General features: G+C 36.5%; 3 protein-coding genes across 3 annotated transcripts; 2 read left to right on the forward strand and 1 right to left on the reverse strand.

Moving 5' to 3' along the window:
* Window positions 1-962: 962 nt before the first annotated feature.
* LOC100377905 (cytochrome P450 4F3-like) lies at window positions 963-5,946 on the forward strand. Its single transcript, XM_006811748.3, has 9 exons — window positions 963-1,181; window positions 1,920-2,064; window positions 2,415-2,587; window positions 2,740-2,879; window positions 3,076-3,337; window positions 3,431-3,627; window positions 4,102-4,235; window positions 4,919-5,066; window positions 5,684-5,946. Exons 1-9 carry the CDS (start codon window positions 963-965, stop codon window positions 5,853-5,855), a joined length of 1,590 nt encoding a protein of 529 aa, XP_006811811.2. The 3' UTR covers window positions 5,856-5,946.
* A 249-nt stretch (window positions 5,947-6,195) lies between these two features.
* On the reverse strand, window positions 6,196-14,088 carry LOC100377604 (macrophage mannose receptor 1-like). Its single transcript, XM_085497693.1, has 11 exons — window positions 14,031-14,088; window positions 13,222-13,506; window positions 12,185-12,351; window positions 11,803-11,977; window positions 11,558-11,641; window positions 11,110-11,264; window positions 10,803-10,965; window positions 10,618-10,692; window positions 9,685-9,769; window positions 7,348-7,442; window positions 6,196-6,562 (listed from the first exon to the last, which is right to left on the reverse strand). The coding sequence occupies exons 1-11, from the start codon at window positions 14,080-14,082 to the stop codon at window positions 6,351-6,353; spliced, it is 1,548 nt and encodes a 515-aa protein (XP_085353819.1). The 5' UTR covers window positions 14,083-14,088; the 3' UTR covers window positions 6,196-6,350.
* Window positions 14,089-19,052: 4,964 nt separating this feature from the next.
* On the forward strand, window positions 19,053-24,188 carry LOC100377454 (solute carrier family 52, riboflavin transporter, member 3-B-like). Its single transcript, XM_006811746.3, has 3 exons — window positions 19,053-19,185; window positions 21,206-22,401; window positions 23,192-24,188. Exons 2-3 carry the CDS (start codon window positions 21,232-21,234, stop codon window positions 23,402-23,404), a joined length of 1,383 nt encoding a protein of 460 aa, XP_006811809.1. The 5' UTR covers window positions 19,053-19,185; window positions 21,206-21,231; the 3' UTR covers window positions 23,405-24,188.
* Window positions 24,189-24,236: the final 48 nt, after the last annotated feature.

Below are 24,236 nucleotides of genomic sequence, written 5' to 3' on the forward strand. Positions count from 1 at the left end.
GTCTATTTACTTACACGATACAGGTCTCGCCCAGCATCCTTTGCAATGTTCGTTTGACAGGAATGAACTGTTTGTTTTTTCGCGTTTATTAGTCAATTTTGCTTGAGTAAGTGTATCCCAACGTTATATTCCCCTTAAAAGCATAGCATTTTTTTCATTGAACTAAAAAAAAGAAATTCAAGTTCAAAAACAAATCATTCAGGCTACCCCAAAAAATAAAAATAGCATTATCCTACCGGGCGGGCGGAACATTACAACCTTCAGCGCCAGGGGTAGCAGCAGGCGTTCAGTCAGCATCTTCCATGCAGTGCACGAGATCTCGCAGTTAACGGAAATCACCTTTTCAAGACAGCTTTGGTACACATTTTTTTTTCCTGAAAAATCTTACAAGTGTATTTTTCTCCCGTAAATTTATTCCCCCCCCCCCCAGAGAGCTACTGTGAGTGTTTACATATAGGCCCACGTAGTTGAAAGTCTAAATCTATATTTAGGTATTATTTCCTGAAATTAGGGGGCTGTGGTAAACGAAAACACTGCACAGAACACAAGAAATATATGAATACATGTGCTGTAGAAATTGTTACTTTGTTTAAGCATAGATTCAGATCTTCAGTATAAATGTAATTAGGACCCATAACAAGTCTCTGACCACTATGATCACTCACGAAAAAGTAAACGAATCTACGTTTGTACGTAAGATACGAATTCTTAGAAACCCCAAACTACATACCTGTCACACAATATCCGTTTTATCTGTATGTAGAGTTAAACGAACGAACGGCCGCCCGAACTGACATCAAAGGACATTACGAGAACTGATATGATAGGTTATCTGTGCATGCCACTTGTTACGCGCGGTATACACGATTCGCACGTATTATTTGTGTAATTGACGATCACATAAACTGGGTCAAATTCACAGTATGTTATAAATATGTGGTTAGTTTGAGCGAGAGAATACCATGTCTGATCAGCTTAAGTATCTAATGTCGTGGAAAGATTCGACAGTGATGGCAGTACACCAATATGCCAGCGTGGTTTGGGTGACGATCTGTGTCGTCCTAGTGTTAAACACGCTGCTACGACTGGCACAGTTGATGAGAAAACGTAGAAGAGCAGAACGGGACCTTGCATCGTTTCCTTCCCCGATGAGGCATTGGTTTTTTGGACATTTGCTGCTAGTAAGATTTGTCTGTTATTTTTTAAACATGTACGAAAATGAAACAATGGTTTTATTTTATTGAATCTGTATAATTTGTTTCCAAGTGTAGTTTTGACAAGAGTAGTGTGCTTTAAAGTAGTGAAAACAACCTTAGAGGTAACTGAGTTATGCTTATCGCAACAGGATTTACAACCATATTTATATCTTGTTAGTGTGCAGATTCTTATCAGAAAATGTTCAAAGTTCAAAAGTCAACGGGCGAACACATTGCTTACTCATCAAGCTAACGCTTCGAACGAGATGTTCCAGTTACGAACATCGAGTTCAGAAAAAATCGAGTTGCAACAATGGCAACGCCCATATTTCAGAAACCACGCCCACTTTTACAAACCACGCTCAAATTATATTCTTGTTTTTGTTGAGCGTTCACATTTAGTAACCTCAAATTTTAATTAGTTTAATTGAATTCCGAGTTACGGGCAACATAGGTCGTGTTATTAAATGTGAACGTCAAGCAGGCAAACACGTATCTGTTGTCTGTTTTGCAGAGATTTTGCTTGATTTCCAGACGAGCTTGCCACGAGTTCGCCCGTACAGCCAGGCTGTCCGATTGGCAGCATTATTCGATCTGCGCATATTTTAAAGACAAGACGATGTAAAAGAGGCGATTTTGTCAGCCAATTGTCATGTAACATCCCCGGCTTTTGATAATTACCATTACATAATCTGAACGATTAACGATTTGTATCGTTTATAGATGAAAAACAACGAACAGTCATTTCTGCTACTGGAAAGTTTTACCAAACATCACAGCACGTCTCGAGTTTCATGGACAGGTCCGTTTGAAGTCACCGTTATATTGTACCACCCATCGGTCATCAAACCGCTATTGGCGAGCACAGGTGAGGCCAACAGAACGCGTACACGACGTTGCAGCATACATTACGGTTCAGTTTCAATTTTTTTTTGTTAGTTCTGTTTATTCGTTATGATTGTCACGTGCATGTCAGGTAGACACGGAACACAAACATATATATTTCTAATGATCTAGATGAATTACTACGAAGTCTACAAAAGTTACACATTTTTTCAGTTGGATGTTCAAAATAAACAAATTCAAATAAGAAATGATATTGCAGTAGGATATAATAAATAGTAGATTCCGTCATTAGTAGAAAAATAAGAGTTAAAATGAGAATACTGTATCATTATATAAGTTTATTATGGTCAAACCAATTTACGTTTTCTATAGAACCAAAAGACGATTTATTTTACGGATTTTTACGTCCCTGGCTTGGTGATGGGCTGTTGCTAAGTCGGGGAAAGAAATGGTTCAGAAACAGGAAGTTATTGACGCCAGGATTTCATTTTGATATTTTAAAACCATACGTTCAAGTATTCAATGAATGTGCAAATAAAATGCTGGTAAGTAAATAAATAGGTACATGCACCAGTATCTATCAATTAAATTCCCGTATATGTAGTAATAATATTCACACATTCCTTACAAATAATGTATTCATAATGTATGTACATCCCTCTCTAAATACTGATTTTGTTTTCGTGTAAAACAACAGGATAATTGGTCTGGTATATACAAATCTTCTGGTAACTCAGATGGCGTAACCATGGAAATGTTCGAACATATCAGTCTGATGACGTTGGATAGTTTATTGAGATGTATTTTCAGTCAGGAGAGCAATTGTCAAATGCACAGGTGAGGATTAGGAAAATGAAACACCGGGGAATCGTAATTGTGCAATTATCAAATAAATAATGTGTCCAGCACGAGTTGTCGCATGGGACTCACAGTGAATATAACGCCTTCCAAGAGTCCACCGACTACGACGCTTCACTATTGCTGAGTATATAGCGAAAACATTTCTCAAAAAACAGTCATATTTTTCTTTCAGGACACATCCATATATCCAAGCTGTGTATGCGCTGTCGTACTTAGTTGTTGAGAGGGGACGGTTCCCGCCCTTTTATAGTGATTTTATTTACGCCCTCACACCAAGTGGGTATAGGCACAGGCAAGCTTTGAAGGTTCTTCATGGGCACACGAATGCTGTTATCAAAGAGAGGAGGGAAACTTTAAAATCAGAAGAAGCACCTGGAATCGGCGGCAAAGAGAAGAAGTTCATAGACTTTTTAGACATTCTTCTTAAAGCCAAGGTATCTATGCATTGAGTGAGTTGTGTTTTGTTTTTGAGGCAAAGAAAAACAAATGCTTCATTTGTATACTTCCAATGTCTGTTTTTTTACCAGGATGCCGATGGGCATGGATTGACAGACAAAGAAATTCAAGATGAAGTCGACACTTTCATGTTTGAGGGTCACGATACCACAGCTAGTGGCATCTCATGGTGTCTATACAACCTGGCCAAATACAAAGAACATCAAGACAGGTGTAGAGAAGAGGTCAATGACCTGTTGACCATCAAGGATAGAACAAATATTGAATGGTAGGTCGTACACACTGAGGTTAGTCGTCAATTCCTGTGAGGTTACTGCTGACAAATGATCTTAATGATTGTAACCAGCGATAAATGAGAGTACATTTTTCAGAATAAATGAAAGTTTAATGTTGATCTTTAAAACTATAATTTCTCTAATAATCTGACAAATATGAATTGTATCCCGAACATTCCCTGAATTAATCGCAATTAAATTTAGATGACTGTTATGGTCCCATCTGTAAGCACAATGCGGGACATTTTGGGCTGGGTTCTGTGCGTCTGCCTGTCCGTTTGCTTTCCCAGGTTGATCTATATGAACCTAACTTCAAACAATCAACCCAAACACAGAATTGTATGTAATGTAATGATGCACGCTAGCGAGTTGGTTTGTGTTGCGGTGCATTCAATGATGGCCAATTGACAGCCACTTTGAATGACGATGTTAATTTTCGATGTCTTGTTTTATTCGTTGTATATTAGGGAAGATCTTGGTAAGTTACCATATCTTACGATGACTCTAAAGGAATCTCTGAGACTTCATCCTCCCGTGCCTATGACTGGTAGAATGTTGACAAAACCGTTGGTCTTGCCTGACGGCAGAACTATTCCTCCTGGTGAGTGATTCACAAATCGTGTCGTAATGTTTGTTACATTACAGTAATTAATTTAGTTATAATGTTCCGAAGTTATAAATTATATATAGAGGCACTGTGATTAAATCAATTGCAAGTGTATAAAGACGACCGCGGGGTTGCGTCCAAGTTTACAGAGGGCGCTATCTATTGAAATCTAGGTTTGCCATGCCATGGAGATAATAATTCTGATTACCTCCATGGTCATGCGAACCCCGGGGATTACGGTTAATACCAGTTAATACAATTCTCACAATAGGGTGCGTCGTGCCCCGGGATCCATCACGTGACCGTTCAACAAAATTGACGAATACTCGTTCAGTTTTCAAATCGCATTTCATGTACCCATGCAATTATGTCTAAAACTATATTTCGATAAGATTTCTTATCTTAAATTATATAAACCCCCCAAAACGTTCAAAAACATAATGCCGCTTTAACATTCAAGGACCAGAAATAGATCGTTTACTTCAATTTCACACCGATGTCGAATTATTGAGACGTCTAATTCAGGTCTTCTAACTTTTGAACAGATTTGTTTTCTCATTTTCTGCTACCAAGGGTTTTTTTTTTCAAATGTGCCAGGTCTACAAGTTGCTCCATCACTTAAGTGGTGTAATGCCACAATGCGATGAGAATGAGGATGTTATTTATATTCACCATAGGTTACCGAGTGACAGTAAACGCAGACTGTCTTCATCGTAATCAACATGTTTGGAAGGACCCATTGGTGTTCGATCCCCTGCGATTTACACCGGAAAACAAAAAGACCAGATCACCCCATGCATACATACCGTTTTCTGCAGGTCCACGGTAAGAGTCTATTTCAGACTTATGGAAACTAGACGATAGACAACGACTACGTGTATTAGATTTAATTATTGACATAGTTGTATGTCCATTTTCATCACATCATTATGTACATATCCATCTGTGACATATCATTAAGTGGCGAAAATGCATATTGCGTACACTATTGACCATGAATCCTGTATTCAGCACGTTTTCTCGTATATAATTTGATATTACAAGCTTTTTCCGGTTTTACAAAAGGAGAAAATAGTCTACTGTGTTTGTATATGTAAACATATTTCTACCGGTAATAAGAGCCACATAACAACACTGGCAGTTTGCAATTCACCCCCCCCCCCCATTCAACAATTGTCCATTACGTGTTACCGTTGGTAGCGAGTAAATGTTACCAACAACAGTGGCACGTAGCGGCTGGAGTCTGGAGTAAAACTGTTCGCCTCCCAGTATGTATCATCAGACATAATCGGTGTTTTTGTTGTGTTTCCCTAATAAACTGAACATTTGCTTCTGACGTTTTAGCTGTGTCAAAGGCATGATGCATATCTGATATTGGTACCGTGATCTAAGAAACGTGAGAAATAACGGTCATATTTCTTTCTTTTCTCTTCGATTTTCAGGAACTGTATCGGTCAGAATTTTGCTTTGAATGAAATGAAAGTAACCATTGCGACTATTTTGAACAGATTCGAATTGGATGTGGATGAGAGTCAGCCTCCTAATCGCACAATGCGTCTAGTATTGCGATCAATTAATGGAATTCATTTGAGAGTTAAACCACTTACCAAATGAATTGAAATATTTACGTGTCCTGTGATTAAAGATGCAACATGGATAAAATTGACATATTTTTCACAGGCTAATAAAGTGAATTTACAACACATATTAATTGTTTACCATATTAATCGTGCATTCATTTTAAAATACTAAAGTTACCAATACTTTCCCAAACATTACACCAGTACATGAAATATATATTGAATTTACAATATTTGTGAAGAACTTATAATTACAACGAAATCAATGGAACAAAAACGGCACATGAGAGTGTAGGAAAATACATCTAAATACACCACAACATATATTGTGTGATGCGGTCATATTAGTCATACGGACCACTTAAATACTGCTGGTATTCTTATTGGGTTACTTTTAGTTATTCAATAAAATGGATTTATATACTTTAGATTATTTTCGTAAGTTTAGATACATAATACATAACGAAATAACAAACGCGCACACACGTACGTTTTCCCATGATAATACAGCCAATACACGTGTATGTCACTATGAGCTGTGGAACACTATAGGAGTTTCCATTTCACAGACCGTCTTCATCCAACCTAGCGAGCAGTCGGCGTCCTTCCACTCACCCGTTAGCTTCTGAAGGTAGACACAGCTACCGATGCCACTTAATCCTGAAGATATCCAATTGGTGTATTCCAGGCTTGAACCATCATTCCACTTGAATGACCCATTCATATCATCGTTCTCCAGTCCTAGAATAACATAGACACATTACAGGGATGTAATGTTTTGAATGTGAAAACAGTTGTCAAATACAAATTGAGTTTCAAATGTTGACACCAGAGGGCGCAGCGATTCGGGTCATTGACGCATGACACTTTGTTTACCACTTTTGAATCGTCACGTAAAGAAATATATTTGATTTAAAATACAATCTGACATATCATTCATATAAATGAAATAGCTCTCCACGAGAACTGATGTCCTATCATTTGATAGATAGGAGTGAAACCATGATTAAGTTTACCACATAAACCGTCATACTAATTTGTGAAAGAAGGGTGTGGTTGACAGAATCGAAAGCTTTGCTGAAATTCAAGTATATGGAGTCAACCTGGGTCCTTGAATCAATTTGAGTTGTAATGTAGACAATGTGATTGGCAATATTAGTTGCAGAAGGTCTGTATATTTAAATACCTTGCTGGAAATCGCTAATTGTGCCCTTAAGTGAAAAGAAATATGAAATAATATTACTTTGTCAAAGCTTTAGTAGCCAGATACTGCCTTCAGTGAATGTATTATAACGGTAAACACTCGTCGAGCCAGATACTGCATTCAACTGAACTTACGATCTCGATACACACTCACCTAACCGGATCAGCCCTCAATTAAACTTACTTTTTCTGTAAGCATTCAGCCTTTTACTGAACCTTCAATCTCGTTAAACACTCACCTGGAAAAGTTATTACCCTCCAATGTTCCCACAATTTATCCAAATATTGCCCTCGACTGAATCAAAATCTTGACAATCACTTACCTAGCCAAATATTACCTTCCAATGAACCCACGATCTCCGTGAACACGAATTCATTTTCAGCATTATCGTCAATCTTCAGCATGTACGCAGTTTTCCTGCGTGGAAATCAAATATAAATTGTATTACGGTAACCATTTCAACGACAAGTGTTTTACGGTAACCACACGCACGTATCACTGATCTATTATAATTGTTACAGTAACCATATCCACTATAACTGTATTGCAGTGTTCATATCCACTATAACTGTATTACAGTATCCATATCCACTATAACTGTGTTACAGTAATCATATCCACTATAACTGTATTACAGTAATCATATATACCATTATAACTGTATTACAGTGATCATATCTATTATAATTGTATTACAGTATTCATATCCATTATAACTGTATTACAGTTATCATATCCAATATAACTGTATTACGGTAATTATATCCATTATCACTGTATTGCCGTAATCATATCCACTAAAATTGCATTACAGTAATCATACCCATTATTACTGTATTACAGTAATCATATCCATAATCACTGTATTACAGTATTCATATTCACTATAACTGTATTACAGTAATCATATCTACTATAACTGTATTGCAGTGGTCATATAAGATATAACTGTATTACAGTATCCATATCCACTATAACTGTGTTACAGTAATCATATCCACTATAACTGTATTACAGTAATCATACCCATTATAACTGTATTACAGTGATCATATCTATTATAACTGTATTACAGTTATCATATCCAATATAACTGTATTACGGTAATCATATCCATTATAACTGTATTACAGTTATCATATCCACTATAACTGTATTACAGTAATCATATCCATTATAACTGTATTACAATTATCATATCCAATATAACTGTATTACGGTAATCATATCCATTATAACTGTATTACAGTTATCATATCCACTAAAACTGTATTACAGTAATCATACCCATTATTACTGTATTACAGTAATCATATCCATTATCACTGTATTACATCATTCATATTCATTATAACTGTATTACAGTAATCATATCTACTATAACTGTATTGCAGTGGTCATATCCACTATAGCTGTATTACAGTATCCATATCCACTATAACTGTGGTACAGTAATCATATCAAACACTACAGTAATCATTTCTATTATAACTGTATTACAGTTATCATATCCAATATAACTGTATTACGGTAATCATATCCATTATCACTGTATTACAGTTATCATGTCCAATATAACTGTATTACGGTAATCATATCCATTATAACTGTATTACAGTTATCATGTCCAATATAACTGTATTACGGTAATCATATCCATTATCACTGTATTGCCGTAATCATATTTACTAAAATTGCATTACACTAATTATACCCATTATTACTGTATTACAGTAATCATATCCACTATCACTGTATTACAGTAATCATGTGCATTATCACTGTATTACAATAATCACATCTACTATAACTGTATTACAGTAATCATATCCACTATAACTGTATTACAGTAATCATATCCATTATCACTGCATTACAGTAATCATATCTACTATAACTGTATTACAGTATCCATATTCACTATAACTGTGGTACAGTAATCATATCAAACACTACAGTAATCATTTCTATTATAACTGTATTACAGTTATCATATCCAATATAACTGTATTCCAGTAATCATATCCACTATAACTGTATTACAGTAATCATATCCACTATAAGTGTATTACGGTAATCATATCCACTTTAGCTGTATTACAGTAATCATATCCACTATAACTGTATTGCGGTAATCATATCCACTATAACTGTATTACAGTAATCATATCCATTATCACTGTATTGCGGTAACCATATCTACTATAACTGTATTACAGTAATCATATCCAATATAACTGTATTACAGTAATCATATCCACTATAATTGCATTGCAGTAATCATATCTACCATAACTGTATTACAGTAAATATATCTACTATAACTGTATTACAGTAATCATATCCACTATAATTGTATTACAGTAATCATATCCAATATAATTGTATTACAGTAATCATATCCACTATAATTGTATTACAGTAATCATATCCACTATAATTGTATTACAGTAATCATATCCACTATAATTGTATTATAGTAATCATATCCACTATAATTGTGCCACCTAGATATGCACTGTTAGCATTCCATATGTCCTCTGGGGGTATGTTTTGTTGTACTTGTGTGTTGTGTTGGTATTGATATGGGTTAATTGCATTCGAATAGAACGGAGTTATTGAAACACATTCTGACACCCACCCACTGCGATTTACTTACGTTTTTTCGCAAATCTTTTTAGCGTTATCATAATTATATCCTTTAGTAACGGGCAAATAACAATGGTAGTCATACTCCAGCCATCCTGAAACGGAACACATCTGATTATTCAAATATTCACGCGAGCAAATACTTGCACTTTACAATAGACTTTACTGATTTCTCGAAATCTCGCGTTGTGCGTGAAATCGTGCGAAAACAAAACAAACAATGGTCATGTCGTCACAACATTACTCGAGATTCGAAAAAACGTTGTTTTCATGTTGTATTTTAACGTTTTAAAAATGTTCTATGCACATTTGATGATGTTAATATTAATGAAGTAAGTAGTATTTAACTCTGAACTATTGGAAATACGACGAAGAGGGCGCCAGCAAGATCTGTCTCGGATAATGTGGTGATTTGCTGTAATTTAATTGCACCTTCATCGAAACTATAGTCCAAAATATTGCCTTGTTTAAGTACATTTATATGCAAAATGTGCAAATACGGAAAATAGTTATATCAAAACAGTGCCACCAATTACAACAGATCAACAATACTATGAAGGTACAATAAATAGACTCACCATACGGACAATAACCTTTTTCAACTTTTGGTTCTTGAAAAACAGGAATTAGTATATTATTTGTATATTATAATGTATATGCGTGTATGAAACAGGTAAAACGTAGAAAAAGAAACTAAAAATGAAAATTAAATTGGGCACATTAAAATTGTTAGTTTACATCATAAAATATGTTCAATCGCTTAGTGAATAATCTATGAGTGTGTGTTTGTGTGTGCAGCTTATTATTGTGTTACTACCCCAGGAATATATTTTGTAGCTTACTAGTACATGCACTTGTTTTGCGGATACTCCTTCATGATACATGCAAAACGTTTAAGCATACTGTAGTAACACAGCTATAGGATGAAATCAGCATTACGCACCTATTTGACAAATGACGTTTTCTGTAAGAGAGCAGCTGGAGTGCTCCCATAGATAATTTCTGCTACGGCTAAGGACTAGAACAAAAAAACAAAAACAATTTTATCAGCTGTTAGGAGTTTGATATCACCATACTTGTACTACAATATTTGTTTGGGATTTTCATCGGCTTTGTATAGTTATTTACCCGTGCATTCCTCGCCGTTCTGTGCCCCGTCAGAATATTTGAAGTAATTCCCAACCTTTTCGCTATCCATGAATTCATACTGTTCCCTCTCTGTCGAGTATTTTAGGCCAAAATACCAATTTTCTGTGGATCCCGTCTTCGCAACTTGTCTTCTCAGAAAACGCTATTAATAACAACAGAATAAGCCATGAAATGTTCGCAGGTTGACCATAATACTGCCACCACGATGACATTATTTAATTAGGTACTAAGTAATACTTTTGAGAACGAAAACAACATCTACAACGCATGATATGGCAGTGTATACCTGTGTGTCCTTGTTGTCAATGGATGCCGGTATTCCGTTCCGCAAAGCACATTCCACGGTAGCATTTTCAAAATTTGATGTTCCTTCAACCAATTCATAGCAATTTCCATAACGTCTTATTCCTTCATTACCGTCGCCGCAAGGTGGCGCAATATCTGATGTACAATAAACACGGTTACAGCAATAAGCAAGATATGTGTGTACTAGTATCTAATAACCAGTATTGACGTAAGTGGCGCTATTCACGACGCGTATTAATACGATAACACTACCTATCGATCACACTGACTGACTGTAGTGTACGGTAGGAGCGTCAATCATTTGTTTTTTTCCGATTAGACGAACTAAAAAAATACAATAATTATAATGTATGTATTTAAAAATGTAATTAAAATCAGAAGCCTTTGCTTTGATGAGTTTTTTTTAGAAATCACATTTTAGTACTTACCATTAAGTTGTATTTGACATATATAATTTCGTAGTGTCGTACATAGCTGGTCATTCCATTTGTAACCCCACGACGATTTCATCTCTAAAACAGGTATTAATTATAAATATTATCTTATTTTAAGCCAATTGTACGCAAATAGCAAATAATGTCATTGAGACGGAAAATAATGGTTCTCAAATGTGCATTATAAATAACACTTTTTTTTTCTAACGTCAGACTAAATAAATCGATATAAACCTTACCCACACAATCGTCACCATCAGTAGCGTTATCTGGCTGTCCTATGTTAAAATTGTCCCATCTACCCGGTGGTATGTCTTTGTCGGTGAAAATAAACTCGCCTTCCTGACGGATGTCATGAAGACCGATCCAGTAATCAGCGTGCTCACGTCCGTGTAACTGGTATTCTAAAAACGACTGTGTCGTTGGGTGAATCACAAATTAAATACTGAATAGGAAAGCAAATCGAAAGAAAACAAGAGACTGTACGCATGACTGTATGTAAGTCTAATAATTTAATGTCAGATAAAATAATTACATATTTCTTGCCACATGAATTCTTACAATTATATGTATTTATCGTTTCTTTGCCATCGGGGTTAACTTGTCTTTTAAAATATTTACCTGTACGTGCCGACTAGAAACGGTTGCCAAATTACCGCCTCTAATCACACAGAACTGCTGGGCTTCATGCCACTTCTTCGGTGTTTCGACAAATAGGAAACATTGATTTTCAAATAGTACGCCTTCTTCCGTTCCATTAATGATACACGTCTGTGTTGTGGGCAAGGCTGTTTAGCAAAAAGTAAGCATCAGTACTAGTCACAGTCTATTTAGATTTTAATATTTCCCAGCAAATTGTTTTCGTTGTATTTTGTGTGTTTTTTTTTCTTTCAATAATTTTAAAATGCCGAACAACGTCACAGTAATCATCTGTATTATGTCGTTTTAGTTATTGTTTGTTCCCCGCCGCTTTTTTTTTGAAAATAGAAATGTTCGTCTTTGTCATAACGTTTTACTGTGATTATGGGACACAGTAAGGCGCCCCTGTCACGTCATGGTAGGCATGTTTCTGACTGTGCTGTAGAACTTGGGGTGTTTTATTAATTACTCCAGCAATAATTACCCCTCAAAATGATAGTGTTTGTGGTTGAGTTGATCGTACAGAGCGGGAGTCCGACTGACTTGTGAGAATAACGGTGAAGCCGAATAGTAGGCTTAGCATGCTTAGAAGTACTGTTAACATAAAATTCCATATTTCTGATATTATTGAAAAAAAATATTATTAACAGGTTTTGTTGAAAACACCTTTAATTTGGAAAAATAAACATTTTCAACAGAACTATCTAACGTCTCTACATTCCCATTTATCGTCATTCAGAATGTAAAAAACAACAACGACGTGCTTCACGACTCAAGATCATTTGTAAATACGACACAATATCGGAGATAATTGTCGTTTAATACTTGATTCCCATAGTGCCAATATCTCAACTGCAGTCATGGTATTCATCCAGGCACATTAAAGAACGTCTGATTATATCAGGGATATGGACGATGAAATCCCGTTCTTTGAGACATACCACTTCATGAAGGAAAATAACGAGTAGCTATCCATTCATTCTGAGATATGTGTCTGAAAAAAAGATGACGTAACTTACGTTTACCAGTCGTGTAGATTGCATTGCGTTGGCTTCCTCCGCATGTAAGACTTTCATCACCGGTACACGACTTTGAACATTCACCTTGAGGGGCCGAGCCGTACCGGTCATAGGTATCCCCACAATAACAGAGCTTTCCGTTTTGTACAGCGGCGAAGAAATAGTCGGACATGCGGCAATGTTTTATGCACATGTCCGGAATCATAGACTCATCTTCAATGGCTTGGAATGGAAGGTCTTTGTTCCATGAATCGATATAACAGCCTACATAGCTTGAGAACACGCCTATAGAAAATATTGTAAAATCAAAAATGTTATTTAATACGATATATTTCCATTATTCATTTGTGTTACCTATTATTTTATATGTTTATTCGTATCACAGGTTATAGTTTCGAAAACAATACATAGTAAAACGGACACTTTCCATAGAAATCTACATTGAAGTATTATTTCTAAAAAACAAACAAATAGTATTTATCGATAATTCGTGATAATCATATGTAGGGATAAAATGAATATCTATGTAATGAACTGTTTTTCACCATAAGTAACCAAACGAAATTTTGAGAAATGGAAACCACAAATAAATGGTAAATGGAAGAAGTAAAGTAAATCTCCATGGCGGGTTGAACTGTGTCGCGTGCGAAAAGTATTTCTCGGGCAACCATATAATTTTATCTGGGTTTTCTTTGTGAAAAGCAGCATAAAATAAAACCTAGGAAATCTGACAATTTTTAAAAGATATCCAACTGCCGCGATGTGAATATTTGCTGTATTTCGCCTGGTAGATTAATAGCGTGAGTTACCTGGTATAAAAAGGACGCAGATCACCAATTTCACTTCTTCCACACCAGCCATATTTCCTGTATTGAATTATGTACTAAGTACGTTCACGGCATTTTACATTCCAAATTATGGTCATTTATAAATTGAAAGACGTCATTAATAACAAGGGAACATTGTCTGTCTGAGATTGAAAAAAGGACATTTTTATATTCGTAGAGATGACACAATTATTTTCACATTAACCGCCTGCTGCGAATTTCTACCCCGATGTGCTGTGCAAACAAGGTTGCTAATGTCTCGCCCACTGTGTGGTGCAAATAGAATACCCCAGGTCTCACTCACTGTGTAACCTCCCATAGTTATATTGTTCAAGTGTTATTTGTAGATCAGACTTGTGTATAGACAGAATACAGTTTACCGGTTTACTGTACAATGTAAAATAATAGAAATGAACTGGAGGACAAAGTATCAGTACTTGAATACAAAAATATATCTGAATTTTGTGTGAAAAATACATCTTTTATTATTTTTGTTCCAAATCCTCACCAAAAGTGTAAACATTATTGCTAAATTACAAGATGCATTCAGTGAATCAAGTTAGATATCAATCTAATGATATTGAACATTTGCATGTTAAAATATAAAACAATGGTAAAATTGGTAAAATTAAAATCGCTGTTCTCTGATCATCTAGTATAATAGTAATACGTATTGCTGACACGTTTGTGGAGTTAGTTTAATCTCAGACAACTAATTATTATATTAGAGGTTTACCCATGTTGGCATGGTCCTACTATAATGGATATTATACACCAGTCAAGTGATTGACATCGCGAGTGGCCAATCAACGACCGTGTCACAACTTATGATTTTTTGTTCACGGTGTCACTGGTTATAATTCCTCACTGTAAAATTTAAAGCATCTGGCAACTTCAGTAGTACGTTGTTGGGAGTGGATTTTTTCAGCGATGAAGTCGTAAAGCAAGTGTATCCTGGCTTTTTAGTGGTTAGTGTCAACATACGGTGTACCTTAGAGTTGACCTTGCATAGTACTTCAAATTAAAATAAAGAAGTCAGTGTATAAGTAGCTAACACCACCGTGACGAACATCGGGGAGTTATTTCGGGTTACGCTCTCACACTTCGCTGTCACGTGGTTTTCCTTACACCACAGTCACTCTAATAGGAGTGACAAATGGAGTGACTGTGCCTACACGTAATTCCGACATCATATATTTCGGTAAAATCGCAATAGTCAGCTTTTTGTTTTATAAGTAACATATTTACATGCTTAAAATATACACCTATCTATGCACGTGTGGCCAGCGTTGGCATAAAATATATGTTTAAATAATCGGTTACTATTGAAATATGGTTGAAAAATAGCGAGAAATTCCTTTTATCTAAGACCTTTGTTTTGTAAATATCGTAAGAGACTAATTCATAATAATATTTCAGTAAATGTACCGATCTTCAGTTTTTCTCTGACTTTCATTTTTAATAAACACTTCCCGTGTCAATTTGTAAAGACCATCGCCGAAATGTGGACACTGAAAGCATAGCATACGTGCTGTGTTCCGACCTTGTACATTTATTATTTTGCAAGTTACAAAAAATGGCGTAGGGTTGCGTTCAGGTGTCCAGATGGCCCCTTAGGGATTGTGTTACCATTTTAAAAAGCCAGGCCTCTATTTCACGGTCTCTGATGATTTGTGTGTCATTTCTTATGACAGTGACCGTTCTCAACGAAAATAGCGACTACTCGACCATCAGTTTCACATCGCATTTCACGTGACATTAATTAGCCTCATGTAGGATGACAATTGTGGTATTCGGTAAGATTTTGAGTTATATATAAACAAGAAAATCACAGCTATTATCAATCAAAAATGTTAAAATATATGTAAGAATAGTACCGTTAGGATTGAGATATTGGCGGGAAATGACGAAAATGATTTTATGTACTTGTGAATATCAAAACACTTAATATGTCTTCTTTATTTAGAAAGTTATGATATGTGTCTAAAAACGTTACCAGAAAATGTACATATCAATAATTATCATAGTTCTATGACCATTAGATAATTTGGTTGCCATAATGTTCTCGGTACCACGTAATGTAAGTTTATTAGGGAAAGTAATATCTTTGAATATGTGGTATTAAATCAAAATGATTTGAAGTGACGGTCATCATCCATCATCACTATTTAAAAATGTTTATCTACGCAATTTCCCTTGAAAGCATATGTATTCTCATATGGAAATATATCAGACCTTTCTCTGAATAATCTCTGATTGTTGTTTTGTCCCTCTATAGTTGAGATCAGTTTATTTATTTTTTATTTATTTATTTTTGACGCAGATGGCACTATTACGAAAATGATACCCACTGATGTATTGACGCTGCAGGTCGGCGTTCTGTACTGAGGCAGTGCTTCCTGTGACGACACAACGGTCACTGGTGTATTCAACTGAAGTATATTGACAGCTGTCTGGTGTATTATGCAGCATCAAAATAGTCCTTCGACATATTTATAAAAGTCACTTACTCAACTGCGTGGCTGACAGTTTGATATTTTTGGAGGGACGGTCACTATGAGGCTTTGGGCACTGATCTGTACCACTATGTGTAAACAATTGACGCTATATTGTTTCTGGGTTGAATACTATGCGAATAGATTTTTGATCTCTGTTCATTGTTGTAATGGTTCCACGTCATGGGTGACGAGATGCACTATTGCAGGGCAACATTTGGTACCTATAAATAAATATTTATTGCCAAATTAATTTTGGAATTGTATTTATACAACTTTGTTTGTTTATTATACATATGGTGCACCAAGAGCCACTGTCACATTTGGTTAGGGTTAATTAGACTGACCTTGATTTCAGTCTCAATGGAGAGACTGTTTCAAAAATCTGATTGACCTTTGCAATATAAAGTGTGGATTGCATTGAACAGCATTTATCTTATCTACTAGTATATCTTATTATTCTAATGTTATGTAAATCATTCAATGTAACCAAAACATATCCATCGTATGTAATGTTATAAACTGAATTCGGCATGGACACAATTGTAGAACATGTTCAGGAGGGACACATAATATAATCATATTACATTTATTATTGATCCAGTTTCTTTAAAGCGAGAGGGTCGTCACCTGCGCACGCGCGGAAATTGAGTCCCAAGCGACGATAACACACGCTAAAACGCAAAGGCTTATGGATAGACGCTTGTTTGTAAACAATGACACGCTATGGCAATCTGACACATGCGCAGGTGACGACTCCCCCGCTTTAAGGTAGAGATGCAGGTTCGTGGACACTTGGGAGTGAAATTTTTTTTTTTGCTTTTTATTATCCAAAAAGTCTTAGCTATAGACTGTTGAAATTTTGTAGAATTGTGAATAGTGGAACATACTCAAAAAACGATTTTAAAACATAGATAACAGGTGCAAACATTATCTTTTTTGAATGCTTAGCAAGATTTAGCAAGGCTGTACATAAATAATTTAAAAAAAACATGGTGAAAAAAAGAAATGACGGGATCTCCATATTATGCACTGTATTTAACTATTTACAAAACGATAATACATTTAAATTTGAAACTGTAACAGCCATTTTAATTATGAACATTAGCAAACTTCTTCAAGTTACTGATTGAATTGTTATGCAAATTAGCAATTATCTCAGCTTCTTTTTAGTGCACATTCCAGAACTTTAAAAAATAGCTCCTAGACGCTTTGACCTTTTGTTTTGAAATTTTCACAAATGATTGACAATGTTCAAAACGCCGTCGGGCATTGTTTTTGGCTGAATAGTGTTACAGCAATCGTACAGACAACTAGCCTTGGTGTTAATTTATGCATAAACTTGAAGTAGTGAAATTTGAGCTGCTGCCCTACAAAACTGACAACTGGTAGACAATTTTCAAGAAGGCACTTTCTTCATAGTAAACAGATATACCCATAAACCAAATTTGACAGGAAACAGAAGCATGGTTTAGAGGCTAATTTTTTTAAAATCACTTTTGACCAAAAAAGCACATTTGTGTGCATATTTCAAACTACAGTGTCCATAAAAATAAAATACTAACAAAACTTTAAAATTCATACAATAAGCTTTCCGAAAATATATAGTTTTGTGGACAAGGGAGGTCATCTTGGTTTCCTAATTAACTAATTAAAATACCTGTCAGGTAAACTGCATCTCTACCTTAAGTTAGTTTATAAGTTGCACAATATTGCCCTCGGCCTCAGACTACTAACAACGCCTTTGTTTCGGGATTACAAAGAATGCGTGCCTCGGCTGACCTTGGGTAGTTTATTGACATATGTTTATCCTCAGAGTCTAAGGTTAACCCGGAGATTTCCGAACGCACTCGCATTTACCTGCTTCGTGTGTTTTCGTAATATTAGAATTTGTTGAACTTTTTCTATAAATGTCAAATGGCGGTGTTGGCGTCGACAGTTTTTCTTTGTACAGACGCTTCGTAGTTTTTGTGGACATTGTGGACACTGTGGATAACTTGACATGCTCTCGCGACTAAACGATTGAAGTCATATAATATTCAGTAGGAAGCTAATATTTTATTATCTCTATTCTTAGAAATAACTTGCATATGTTTTGTCACATTTGTAGAGATTATTTAACCAAGAAAAACAGAAAATGAACTACGACCCAACTAATACTACTCCCTGTGTACATCTCGCCTTATTTGATGAAATATAGAAAAGCCGCGTTGCTAGTCTGTTCTATAACAGTTTGAGCCTTGACTTTTGTGGATTATAAATATGTCCTCCGGGAAAATAGTCATCATACAAACTCAGCTTATTATCATTTTTTGACGTACATTCTATTATATTAATCTTGGCTTATTTATACTGAAACAACACGAAAGTCACCTTGTGTCACTGTGCCAGTTTTAAAATAGCACAGACCACTGCATTTTTCTTAATGTTATTGTGGTTATTAGTATTTGAGAGGTCATTACAACAATAGTTATTGTTATCTGAATTGAGAGTACATGTAATCGGGCAATATGTTTACCTCGCCAACGCGCATGCGCGATATTAACTTCCTGAATGGCACTCCTTGTTCACGTTTCCCCTAAACTCACCCTCTTACGGCATGTGACGCCAGATGTGATTACTGCACGTACATCCAGATAGGGGTAAGTGTTTGTTTTTTTAATTCAATAAATTCCAAAAATTGTTCAAATCATTCGGTTTACTTGAACTCAACATCTACTACATGGTACGGTTACAAACCAAAGGGAGCATTCGGCAGGCGATTGCAGAACGTCGGACAAAACATAATAAACTCGTTTTTTTATGCATAAAAATCAAACAGGTGTCCATGGAATAATTATTTTCGAAACAGCATAATGATCTCACGTATGGGGTACTATATTAGACACAGTGCAGACCTATTTACAGATTAAGATATACATGTACATAGTTTTGACGAAACTGGTCTTGAAGTCAGACACACGTACTGCAAGGTTGCCCAATGCGACTTGTTCACTTTCACATGTCTTTGAGTCGTTGTGCTATTGCTAGTAAATACCCATCCGTGACCTTCCCTTGTCATTCAAATACATCACAATTTACTGTGTGACAATGGAAATGCGACATTCTTATTACGTTAACAGTGTGACCGTAGGGGTCAAGGCACCAACGAAACTACTGTACGCGTCCTCATAAAATCGTCTTAAAATGTACTCTGAACTGACCTCAAAATTTTACATTCAAATGCACTGCATGGACCCTTTGTGTGATTTGAATGTTCTTTGTTACTATTGTCGTGAAGTTCAAATACCTGCTAAACACTAACATAAAGCCACAAGTGTTAATCGTGATCAACGTAGCGATGTAGTCATAAACGTAGAAAAGTGCTAAGCATCTCAGTTTGCTTGAACAGCATTGCGTAAACCAAAGCCACGTAAGCCGGGAACTCACCAGTCCCAGCATAGACCCTCCAGTAAAGTACTGGAGGGTCTATGGTCCCAGGCACCTACAATGCTCTGATACAAATAGTCTGACGCCCCTAAACTTAGAGTAACTAATGATTTATAACAACTTAATTGCATGGTTTTATTCCATTATTTAGTGCTTTGGAACGTCAGACTATTTGTATCAGGGCATTGTAGGTGCCTGGGACCAGTGAGTCCCTGGCTTACGCTGGCTTCGGGTTACAGTGTGACTTCATAGAGGTGAACTGTTCGTTCGTGCCTTGTATACTCCAGTGTCGAACTGCGTCACTGCTTCCACGTTCATGTCGCGACGAACGACGACACGCTGAATTACGACACATATAACAACGGCATACTCGTCTATATACAGACGATGTGTTTTTAGTTATTCTAACATTCTCTAGTAATCAATGTTGCACATTCAAGTGTGACATACCCAGTGGCTGTTTCGGACACACATGAAAGTTACTGCAGTACTATCGCAACATTGTTATCCGGGAGGGGGGGGGGGGGTACTTGGCTGCCTATATGGTATGTGTGTAGCCCGCACTGCAAAACCCAGAACCCATTTTAGACCAATTTGGACCAAAAATGTATTTTCGACCCAACATTTGTCAGACAGGCCCCATTTTAGACCAAATTGGTCATGGCATATTTAAAGTAGACCTAGATTATCTTAATAAATACATATACTTTTGTATTAAACCCCGGGATTAAACCTTACAAGTATGCATGCATTCTGCATGATGCATTCCATCAAAACTATAGATAGCTGAACGCAATGGAAGGTCAAAGGAGACACACACGGCATAATATGTGGATCAAAATCATTTGGAAAAACCGGAAAATGACACAAAATGCAAAAAAAGATAAAATATTGTTTGAAAAATAAACCACCTTTTTAGACCCATGCCCATTTGACAATCAGTTATTGTGGACCTCATTTTAGACCAAATCCTGAAATTTGTGGATCCCATTTAAGAACAGAAAAAAAAACACATCTCAAAAGGGCGGCTCATCCGCGTAAGGTAAATTATAGGGATTAAACCCCCGGGGGGATTGTCATACACGTCGGTAGAAAGAGTGAAAGTAAAAATATTATGACACCGACTAAAAATGAACGTTTGCATTTTTAGGGTAGGTATAATACTCATATAGTACGTCCTAAATCAGAATACTGATATACTATACTATCATTCTCTTTGTGTTTCTTCGGCAGATACATCCACTCGTCAAACGCACAAAATGGGAGAGAAAACAACGTCAATTATCATCGGAACATTGGTTTGTTTACTAGGAATGGCCTCATGGATCGATATCAATGGTCTATGGGTCCAATTTCCATTAATGGTCCACTTTCTACCCGAGGGATGGAATTTAGCGTCCTATGTCGTCATCATAAGTCAAGTTGCTAACATTGGACCGTTAATATTCGTACTGCTCAGCAAGTTCACCAAGTATCACCTTGAAGTACCCACTAATTACTTAATCATCGGTATTGGTGCCATATCGTGCTTAATGCTTGCTTTCTTCTGGGACCGCACTTCTTACGTCAACGGTGTCGAGCACAGTACTGCACTATTCACTCTCTCATTCTTACTGACTTTAGTTGACTGCACGTCGTCCGTTTCTTTCTTGGCCTTCATGTACGTGTTTCCCATGAGATACATGACACCCTATTTTATCGGCGAAGGGCTCAGCGGGTTCGTTCCAGCGCTAGTCGGATTGATGCAAGGAGAAGGAGGGAATCCAGAGTGCAGAAATTCTTCGGTTTTAAACGAGACTTCAAACATTACCACTTACGAACTATCCTATTACAAACCGCCGCCACGTTTCTCTATCGATGCCTTCTTCTTCTTCCTTGCTGCGATGCTGTTGTGTAGCTTTGTGGCGTTCGCTATGCTGAACAACCTGCCGATGTGTAAACGTGAACAAGCAATGAAGGTTGATACCGATAAGAACGTTCAACTAATAGACCGAAAATTTGCGGATAAGGGGGACCAAGTGATTGGTGATAGCGATTATTTTGATCAATCAACACAGACCATTGAATTAGATTTCGAGGAATCTGCTAGCAGTAAATCCAAAACAAAAAGTTCTCTGACTAAATGTGACTGGGTGTACATGCTGCTACTGGAGGCGTGGGTCAACGCCATCATGAACACGGTCATGACTTCGATCCAGACTTACTCTACGCTACCGTACGGCAACGTCGCCTACCATCTAGCCGTCACGTTGGGCCTGATGGCTAATCCAACCGCGTGTGTATTTGTTCATTTTCTACCGACAAGAAACAATATTTTGATTGGATTTATAACTTTTCTGGGCAGCTGTATCGGTGCGTACATCATGTGGACGGCGCTAGGGAGTCCGTATCCCGTGCTCTGTGGTAGTATATGGGGAGAAGTGCTTGTGGTAAGTCTCAGAATATATTACCATATACGGCACGTTTTAATGTTCGGGAATACAGTGAAGGACATAAAGTTGTTATAAACGTTCTATAAATATTAATTCATATAAATAAAAATGGTTGACAAAATTCAAATTGACCAATCCAGTGACATTAAAATGAGTTAATTCAACACAATTCAATTAGCAAGCGCTTCGAGTCATTTTGAATAAATGGGCGGTCGCAGTTGCTATGTTACGCTCGCATTAAGGGCGTGGTCTAAACTCTTGAACTAATCACTATTGAATATTTGAATTTGAATGAACGCTATTGATGTATATTCAAAATTGTTATGAATATGTTTATAAACTAAGGTGCAGCTTCCTACTTCTCACTGTAAACATGGAAACGAAAATAGTGTTCTAATTTGCACTCTGGGCAAATTGTTGGTGTAATACAAACACGTGACCCAGTAACAAAGTGGACGAAAACAGAAATACACATGTATCTCAAAACATCCAGCTAGTGTCCAATTGAAATTTGTTCAAATCCACAGGTCTTTCCGACATTAATTTACATCTATGGCGATACATTCGTTGAATTTGAGTAAATATCATTAACTAGTCCAAAGACATTAGAGAAGATATTTAGGCCACAACAATATGGTTAGGGTGTTTCTAGGAGCTTTACCTGACCATTCGAATCCTCGCAATCTTTACCAATACTTCACTTCATACACACACAAACCAGGGCTTCCGACCACGTATCGTTTATCGTATGTCTTTAAACTTTGATTTGTTTGCTCCCACTCCATAGGTACTAGCGTGGATCTTCATGGTCGGTCTTCTTACTTACGTCAAAGTCATGATTGGAGTAATTTGTCGTGATAATGGACGAAAAGCCCTGATGTGGTGCGGTGCCGCGATGCAAGCTGGGTCGTTGATCGGTTCTATCGTCATATTTCCATTGGTCAATGTGTTGTACTTGTTTACACCAAACGACCCATGTGGTGACACTTGCTGGAACTAGGGCAGTTTCATTGACATTTATTTTTTCTGTTTTTAATTGTCTTTTTGTACCGCATCTCGGTCGCCTTAACTATATATAATACAGAACACCGGAACTTTTAGTTATTGTCCACACTGTCATATTGAATTGACACAGATGAACGCTTTACCCAAAGATCGCAAAATAAACGTACTTATTAATATTCATGATCCAATTCTAACTCTCTAACACCAATTAGCTAATGACCAACATCGAGTTCCGGGTACGAGTAGCTCAAGGGATAGCGTGTGTATGACACACTTGCTCTTGGTCGTCTGAGATATGGGGTCTGAGTTTCAACTCTGCATTGTTGATTTCCCCTTAGTGCAACAAGGCTAGGGTTAGAAGATCATAGGGCAGTTTATGAGAACAAAGATTTCACTTGATCCTAGTTGTAACAATGTAGTCTAGTCAGACTCGAAAACAATATATGAAGTTCTACAATAAAGCATTATGATTGTCATAACCAAGAAAACACTTTTGTTAACAATATGATCTCTGTATTTGCCTTTAACGAAAATTAGAAGTGTGAGTTTGCGCTCACCACAACCACATGTTCTGAAGCAGTAACTTCTATGGGGAGTTATTGATATTGCACTCGTTTCATTGGGTCTCTTAGAGAGGAATTGAGAGGTATCATCGTCTTTTCGGATAATGTTTGTGGCAATCCAATCATAGATATGGATACATTTTCTGCATAAATTGATGTATGTTGACTTTATATTTTCGTACGCAAATAAAATCTACTAATTTTTGATAACTGTAATCATGTGTGCTTGTTATACAAAGTTTTAAACATGTGCCCGTCATCCAT

The sequence above is a fragment of the Saccoglossus kowalevskii genome, chromosome 1 (genome assembly GCF_978046115.1).
Source record: "Saccoglossus kowalevskii chromosome 1, keSacKowa6.1, whole genome shotgun sequence".
Classification (NCBI taxonomy): Eukaryota; Metazoa; Hemichordata; class Enteropneusta; family Harrimaniidae; genus Saccoglossus; species Saccoglossus kowalevskii.

Bases quoted from the DNA above. Each gene is read 5' to 3' on its own strand.
- LOC100377454 (XM_006811746.3), top strand. From the start codon at position 21,232: ATGGGAGAGAAAACAACGTCAATTATCATCGGAACATTGGTTTGTTTA. The intron at 22,402-23,191 runs GTAAGTCTCAGA...CCCACTCCATAG, and splicing joins TATGGGGAGAAGTGCTTGTG to GTACTAGCGTGGATCTTCAT.
- LOC100377604 (XM_085497693.1), bottom strand. From the start codon at position 14,082: ATGGCTGGTGTGGAAGAAGTGAAATTGGTGATCTGCGTCCTTTTTATA. The intron at 13,507-14,030 runs GTAACTCACGCT...TATTTTCTATAG, and splicing joins CTGCGTCCTTTTTATACCAG to GCGTGTTCTCAAGCTATGTA. The intron at 6,563-7,347 runs GTAAGTGATTGT...ATGTTATTCTAG, and splicing joins GGAAGGTAATATTTGGCTAG to GACTGGAGAACGATGATATG.
- LOC100377905 (XM_006811748.3), top strand. From the start codon at position 963: ATGTCTGATCAGCTTAAGTATCTAATGTCGTGGAAAGATTCGACAGTG. The intron at 3,628-4,101 runs GTAGGTCGTACA...GTTGTATATTAG, and splicing joins GATAGAACAAATATTGAATG to GGAAGATCTTGGTAAGTTAC. The intron at 5,067-5,683 runs GTAAGAGTCTAT...TTCGATTTTCAG, and splicing joins CCGTTTTCTGCAGGTCCACG to GAACTGTATCGGTCAGAATT.